Source organism: Pygoscelis adeliae, unplaced genomic scaffold (assembly GCF_000699105.1).
Source record: "Pygoscelis adeliae isolate BGI_AS28 unplaced genomic scaffold, ASM69910v1 Scaffold74, whole genome shotgun sequence".
Taxonomy (NCBI): Eukaryota; Metazoa; Chordata; class Aves; order Sphenisciformes; family Spheniscidae; genus Pygoscelis; species Pygoscelis adeliae.
The window spans coordinates 3256993-3265450 of NW_008824665.1; the positions used below are offsets into that span (position 1 = coordinate 3256993).

At 41.9% G+C, this 8458-nt stretch overlaps 1 protein-coding gene across 1 annotated transcript in view; it reads left to right on the forward strand.

Moving 5' to 3' along the window:
- The window catches only part of OLFM4 (olfactomedin 4), a 22812-nt gene that overhangs the window by 12688 nt on the left and 1666 nt on the right, over positions 1–8458 (forward strand). The window contains exons 4-5 of the mRNA XM_009322862.1: positions 212–424; positions 1359–1512. Coding sequence (XP_009321137.1) covers positions 212–424; positions 1359–1512 — 367 coding nt within the window. The remainder of the gene's footprint in view (positions 1–211; positions 425–1358; positions 1513–8458) is intronic.

The following is an 8458-nucleotide window of genomic DNA, read 5'->3' on the forward strand; positions in this document are numbered from 1 at the left end:
TTTGTGGAACTGCCAACAATAACTGAGGGTTAAATTTTACATTTTTTATGTATGTGATGAAAATTTCATTTATGGAGTTTATGTGAAGAATATATATGTCAAGTGTGTGGAAGTTATGCATGGGGTACTCAGAAATATAATAAAGATGTCAAACAAGCTTGTTTTATTTGCTAACCTGGACTTGAATATGTACCTTTTTTTTTTCTTTAAGGTTAGAGAGTACTCAAAAATGATTGAACTGTATCAGCAGCAAATCCTTAATCTAACCATCAAAGTGGAGCATATGGAGAAAAGCAGTGTATCTTACACAGAACTGGACTTCCAGTTACTGAAAGTGGAAATCAGTGACCTAGAGAGGCTGGTCACTCAGCTGAAATCCAGCCTTGTTGGAAGCAATGTCATCGTTGAGCAAATATATTTGGAGGTATTGCCAGACTCTTAATTAGCCACAGAGGGTTCAAATATACAGATAGTCTATTCTCTCTTTAGTGTTTAGGTTGAGGAAATGTAGCCTGTCTGTACTGCAGCCAGTGGAATTATTTTAGCATTTCATCAGCATAAATTAAAATAAAGCTTGACCTTAAATGTATTAACAGTTTTTTTCCTTGATATAGAGCACAGAAAAGCAAAGAAACCTCAAAAGAAATGGGCACCTCTTTATTTTTGCCAACTATCTGCCTGAAAGTTAACAGTTTTGCATAGTGTTAAGCACAGAGCTGATTAAATTATTATAATAAATATTAATTTATAGACCCCCATGCTTGAAAGCCTCTGTGCTTTAACTTAGATAATTAAAAAATCAGCTTCTGGTTGCTAGGGCAGTGGCCCAATCAATATGAAATCAAGAAGTGGGAAAGACTATCACCTTCCCAGCAGACTATAAATCACATTTTCAAAACTGTAATTAATCACTCACCTAGAGAGAATAATTACTTCAGATGGAAAGTGAAATATAATTTTCTCCATTGTCCTCTAGATCATCAAGTAGGTGATTGAGAACATTATTTATCTTTGCAAATAAAATTTCCAGATACTTTTGTAAGGCTGGAATAAGTACTTTTTATATATAATAGCTAGTACTTGCCTAAGACTTACTGAATACTTTTATACTATGTATAAAGTAACACTATATTTTTACATTATGGTATACAACAGAGTGTTAAAGCATTTCCTTGTGGTCACATACCTCTGCTGGAGATGTAAAGTTCAGGCTAGCAGCATAAGGTCTATTTTTAGGGATATTTCTTAAAACCTGTTCTGTAGCATCATCTTCTATGGTATGATCAACCCTGCCTGCAAATATCTGTAAAATGAAGTTGACAAAAATTTAAATTTGCTCTCTTTTTTTTTTTCTCTAGATCACAAATCTGACTATATTGGTAAATGAATTAGAATCACTGGACAAAAACAATGTCCTTGCAATTCGTCGACAAATTGTGTCTCTGCAGAATCGATTGAAAGAGTGTGAAGAGGGCGCAAACAAAACTACAGTACCCCCTTATTTCCCACCAGGTAAGAATTTCTCTTGTATATCAGATAATAAACAACATAATAGATGGGTAGAACAGTAAATGCAGAGATTTCCCTTTGTTAATATTAAATACAATTGTAATGATACTACTTAGCTCTTGAAAAATCGAGCAGACAGCTCCTAATGTTTCATCAACGGGTTCAAAAGGAAAATGAGGGCAGGAAGCAAACCCAGACACAGTAGCTGTTTTCAACTGGAAAAACTTGTAATTTTCCTCTCACCTGCAGTGCAAAAACAAATCTCTACCCCCCTTCTCTTTTTCAAAACAATTACCTTTTTTGTGGGAAACTATGTTTTTTTCTGACCAGCTTTGATTTTTAATAGTTGCTGTGAAAGTGACCAGTGTCATGGCAATTTTGCTCTAATGCTGCTTGAGAAACGTATGAGGAACGGTTGATGTACTGAAGCTGTTGGTATGCAAGCTCCGGAAGGTAGCTTTGCATGAAGATTACTTTTGCTTCACAGGCAAAAGATTCTTCTAAATCAGAAGGTCAAGAACCTTGGGGGGAAATTCTGGTCTCAGGGAAATAAGTGGGAGCTTTATTACTGGTTTCAGTGGAACTAGGATTTTATCATTTTCTTAACTAGGAAAGGTTATGTTCTGGGTCTTAGATTAGTGGTTCCCAGAGTGCAGTTCATATAAAAGTATGAACAGTCACAGGGCATGTGGTAATCAGTTTACAACTGGAATAATTTTTGTCTTGACAGTGTGTTCAGTTTGAAAAATCACATTGTGAGTGAATCATAGTCTGAGAAATTTTGAGAGTCAGATATGATACACTGGAGCAAACCATTTAGGAAACACTAGTTTAGGTATGCCAGGTCAAGCATCCCACTTGCTAACAGACAGGAGGATTTATCAAACTGTGTTGATCCCCTGAGTGTTTTATACACTGGGAGTTCCTTTTGGCAGAGTACTGTAAGAGAGAAAGTGCTCTGTTGTATACAATACCCAGGGGAAGGATCCTGCTTTTCCACATAAGCTGGTTAGCAATCAGCTAGAGGAGCCCCCAAAAAGGAGGAGTGGTGTCCTGCTTGCAAGGAGCACAGATTTGCACCTACTAGCATTTACCTCTCATCATCTTGGGGTCAGCTAGTTCAAACATCTCATTGGAAAGGTGAGAGGCAGAAATACAAGCTTCCCTAAGGGTCAGCCGCCTTTCCTATTGCGATCTCCTTAGGGCTTCATGGCGGTGCGGGCAGCTGCTGCTCTTCTCTGACAGGATGCGTGAGTAACACCTTGTCTGGGGATCAGGCAGGAGAGAAAGCTGAAACAAAAACCTGCATTGCAAAATCTCAAGGCCCTTCTCTGCTCCTTAAGGAAGGGCTTAAAATGTCTCATTGAAAAAAAAGAAGCAGCGATGTTTTAAAAGTATTTGAAGGGCATCTCATTGATTTATTGAGGGTGACGGCGTGTGGAAAGAAACAGCCTCTTTCTCTTCAAGCCTACAGCAAGCCTTTGTTTCAGTGAGAAAGTACTGGGCTCTGGAACAAGAATACTGTGTCCTTCCATGAGTGATGGAGGAAGGGGCTACTTTTACACCTGGGTGGTTGGCGTGAGTGTCTGTGGGATGTAGGAGCTTTCACAGAGTTGGAAAGGGAGGTCTATGATTCACAGTGCAGCTCCATGCAGGGATGGCAAGTCATGCCTAGAGCAGGATAATAGCTCTGGGATGGGTAAATGTAACTGCATAGGATTGTGACCATAATAGAATTATTTAGCATTGCTTCTTAGGGCACGATGGGGAGATGGATAGCATTTATCTGGGACCAAAATGGCATTGCTTTAGCGTTGCCTTACTCCTGACTGGTGTGCCTAGCTCAGGCACCTTTGCATGTCACTGCATTGTATGGGAATGACAGAGAAGAAAATAACCTAGAAGGCCAAGACCCTGGGTGGTATGAACAATGATAGCTCCATTGACTTCCAGAGAATTACCACCACTGACATCAGCTGAGGACATCCCCTGGTGTTATCTGTGAGTTTATCTCCTGCCCACAGCAATAGGAATGCCAGAAGGGTTGGAAGATGTGTGTGGGCGTATTGTCACGGCCACCTTTAGGGTGAGGGTGGTCTCTGAGGCTGGCACAAAGGAATGGCAGAGCAACTGCGGAGGGCTGGCAAGTTTCCTGCCTGTTGGGAGATGCCAGCTCTACAGATAACCCAGGTGTTATGTAGGCTCAGATCCCTGCTAATCCATGCAGGACTGGCGTATCCTGACTTTGTGCGCCTGGTGGGGAGCACATATTCTCTGGGCAGAGAACTTTGCAGAGCAATTACATGTCCTGCAGGCTGTACCTGAAAACAGGTAGTAGTAGGAAGATGTTATTTGTTCGGGAGGTGGAGTAAGTATGTGAGAGATCTGCATTTTCTAGAAGGTCATTTTGGAGGCTTTGCATGGATGCTCACACCTAGGCCTCTGAAGCTCTCTAGCACTCATTTATGCATTTGAACGCAATTTCCATACGTTTTCTGTGCAAGCTTGAATGCCTTGAATTGCTGCCAAACCATTTGGCCTTGCCCTGCTTTTAGTTCATATTATATTTATAATGTTTGTATTAAACTGACTCTTTGTCCTGTTTTCAGACTACATTTTCTTTCCTCCTTCATCCTCTCTCCTGTATATTTTGGGTAGGCAACATGAACTAGAGAGAGCTTGGCTAATCCCCAAGCTGTCTAAGACCATGAAGTCTAAAGGCAAGTTTAATTAAAGCTTCTTGCTTCTCAGTGCTGTAGTACACAGCCCCTCTGACTCTGTCCCCCAAGGCTTTTGCTGCTGTATTTCTCAGAGTGAGCAGGCCTGTTCTCAAACAACATAGCAGAAAGAAATCACGGGTCTCCATTTGCCTTTCTCTCCCACTGGAGAGGTGGGTGTCTGAGTGTCAGAGATGGGGTTCGGTAAATATAAAGTTTATCATCCTCATCCTCATCACTGGCTTTCCTATCTGCAGCAGTTCCTCGCATCTCTCTCCTCACCACTCTGGTAGGAAGAAATATTTATCCGTTTGTTTTTCTTTTGCACTGATCTCATCTGGCTGCATTAGGGCAGGTATAGAGGGAAAAGACCCCAGGATGGTTCTTTGAGGACTCTGCAGCAGATTCTTTGTCACATCTCACTGAAATGATCTGAGAGAGGCAGCAGGGAGAAGTGAGTCAGATGAAACTCTCAAAGGCAAAGAAAGAAAGAAAGAAAAAAAAGAAAAAAAAGAGCAAAAATTTTTTTTCCTGGCTTTTATACATTTAGAAATTAAGGATTTCAAGTTACTGGTGAATAGGTCTCAGCAGGAGGAAGACCTGGTGTAGCCTAATGCCGAAACTCAAGTAATCCTATTGGAGTCTTCTAGTGATTTCGCTTTTACCTTATATTTTACCTCCTATGTACCCAAGATGTCTGTGTTTTTTAAGTGTTTTGGGTTGTGTTTTGAAATGAATACGTCCATACACAAAGAGAGAGACATGCCTACAGGCACCTGAAAAGAGCTGGCCAGTGCCTCCTCTCCAGGACTGCCTGAACTGCCCCTGGAGACACATGTATTTCTCCACTGGCAATGGAGGGAGCTCAGCTGAGGCACCTGAACTTTTAGTTGCCTGAAGGTAGGTCAGATGAACTCCAGCCCTCCACCTCATCCCCTGTTAGATGCTGACAACGTAAGTCTTCTCTGACACAGCTGTCAGCCTGCGTCTCTGCCCCTTGATACTGGTGAAGACTGAGGTGTCTGTGTGGGTCTTCCCATGTCAGTGAGAGAGCAGGAGGCAAGATGAGCCTTTCCCCTGGCAGTTCTGTCTCCTATGTCTCAAGCCATAGTAAGGCTGGTAAGAGCTCACGCATCTGGATGCGGTGGTTCATCTGATGGGAGAGGAGGGTGCACATCTGGTGCTTGGGAGCATGTGTGAGAGCGTAGCACCAGCCTGCTCCTGGTCTCTGTGCCCCTCATGGGAGTTCCTTTAAATGTGGGTCCCACCTTGTCTCATGACCTTCAGCTGCATAGGCGAACTATGGTCCCTTCTCTGCAGTCAGATGCAGCTGCTTGGTGGGGGGAGGCTGCTGGAGTTTTTTTGGCACCTGTATTGTTGGAGTGAGAAGCTGATGTGCTCTGCAAGTGCTTCAGAGTGAAGTGGGTGAAGCGAGACCAACGGGATGCGTCTCATGCTCTGTTCTGCAGCCCGTTAGCCAAGCAAGTCAGGCTCCCTCCAGTCCTGACAACTAAGTGCCAAGCTCCTTTTCTGATGAACCAGAAGGATTAGTAAACAACTGAGCTGAGATACTGGTTCTTTATGTAGGGAGAAGGAGACGTACATGTGTATGTACCTGTGTTAGTCCTCATCTCGCCTATTTGCTACATAAGCATGAAACAAAGGAAGGCAAGAATACCAGGACGTCACTTATCAGTGGCCCAAAACAGTGGAGAAAGGAGTTAAAAACTTGAAAGTTTGAATAATGCATATGGATTTATTTCAAGTACCTTCTAATATTTACAAAATTACATGACACTTTGTTTCCTTTGTGCATTTTTTTCCCCACAAGATCCAGACAGGGAGGCAAGTTTAGATTAAATAAACAACAATGAATTCTTCTGAACCTGTGCAGAAGACAGATCACCCCCTGACTACCACAGAGTTTTTTGGTAAAAAACCCAATAATTCTGGGAGAGTTTTCAAGGAAATAAAAATCAAGCACATACTCTATAGAAGCCTCAGACAATTTTTGATGTCATTAAAACGGAACATGCTTCTAACTTTATTTTAATAATTTATTTTTTCATAAATAAAAACCAAACAAGTGTTCAGCAGAGAGATCTCTTTAAGGGAAGAAATAACAATTTATTATTTATTTAATCTTATATTTATTAAGAAATAATAATTTATTATTTCTTTTGTAAAAAAAGGTCTCTGCTGAACACACGTTTGTTTTTTATTTATGAAACAATGTATGAATTATTAAAATAAATCTGGAATTGTGTTCTGCTTAATGACATGAAAAATTATTTGAGGTCGCATATAGATGAGCTTAGCAGTGCTTCACTACCTGCAAGCTTCGGTGCTATATTTTTCTAAACAAATCAAGAGTTTTAGAGCATTTAATAACCATTTAATTCTGAGATAAGTTTATTGTGATTTCAGCACTGTAATATATTCAATGTGTCACCAGCTTGAAAGAAGCCCTCATGCCGGAGGTAACAATACATAATAGAGATATAAGAAAAAAACCAGTTCAAATTGATTTATGGACTTGGCAGGCTGCAAGCCATTTTGCACTGTCTGCCTTAGCTTTCTTCCTTTGCATGAGCTGAGGTATAAGCACCTCCAAACGTTGGTATCTGCGCCAAGTGCTGAGGCCATGTTACTAGCCATGCTATGTGCCGTTTCCAGAGATACAGCCTGGACAGCCATACAGCAGTGCCTTCCTTGTGTGCTATATTTGGAAATGAGGTTTCTGCTCCAGGGCCTCGTCCTTTGTAAAGAACTTAAGTGCATGCTTAAATGCTCATCTGCTCCGAGCTGGGAATGCTGATTTGCATCTATTCTTGGTGGCACGGAGGGAAGCAGTGTTCACCCAGGGTCATCCCACGTTTCAGCTGCAAGAATCCTGGGACGCAAAAGGGGCTGGGGGAGGAGACAGGGTTGTGCACAACTCACGTCACCCTCTCTGCCATGAGCTGGGCACTTGGTGATGCAGAGGTGCTCCCATGGGCAATACTGACCCCAAGGAAGTTGCCAACGTGGCCTGGGGACACGGGGATTTAGCTCAGCATAGTGATTTATATTTAATATAAAGCTGCTCCCCACCTTCCTCACAGATGTTGAGAGGATGCTGCAGGTGAATCACATGTCCCCCAAGTCACTAGCGCAAGACAGCACAAAACTGGGAGGGGTGAAGGTGTTATGTAGTGGAAGGAGACAAATACTACATTTTGAGAAAGGAAGAGACATGGAGAGCGTCACTGCCCAAATCAACTTTACACATTGGCACAAATGTTACCCTCTTTCTTGTACATTTCTAACATTCAGGCCACAGGTTTCCTCATCCCAGAGGCAGAGCACCTTCCCCCTGAGCAAAGCAGATCAGAAAAAGATTTCTCTGTGTTTGCAACAGTCCATTTTTCACCAAATATCTTGTTTCCCAGTCTTTTTCCAAGTAGACTACTTCAGATCGGTCTGTCTCTGCATTTCCCTCTATCTGTGGGATAGACTAGGATGCCTTTGAGAACAAGATACCTCCTAGGATTTTTCTGTCAGTGGCTTTAGGAGTTTTCAATTCAGCTCTGTAAGTATTGTCTGGCCTTGCTTAGGGATGGCCAGCCTTGAGGGCAGAAGGTAAATTCTCTCTCTGTTATTTCCCTTTCTTCTTTGTGCTAAGACATAGGTTGTTTATATGCTAGACATCCTTTCATATGACTGAGCTTATGAACAGCCTTTCTTTTCATACAGGCTGTAAGCAATCGTGACATGGTACCCATGCAAAGTATCAAAACCTCAAAAGATAAGTTTGACTTTCATCATTGACGCCATAGCTGGTGGTGCACGGAGTTCGTGTGCTGAGGGAGGTATTATTAACATCAAACAGTTGTGGCCATTAATTTATCCATTAATTGACAAGTGAGACTTGGGTCTATTCATATTATACTCCATCTTTAATAAGGAAGGCTGTCTAGTGGTTAGAGCACCCCACTGAACTGGGAAACATTGGAGTACCACTAAGCTTGTGAGCTGGTGCCAGTCACTTGACATCTCTGTCTCCATTACCTCAGGTGAACATATCCTTACAATGAAAACTCTGGGACACTTCTGTAGCAGGAATACAAAAAGCTAATGTTAACACTTGGAAAAAAGCATGCTGGTTTTTGCCAGGGGCAGCTTCAGACTCATCAGAGGCCCACAGACATTTCTGAGTGGAGGATTTTTTCCACCAGTGACTTACAATATTG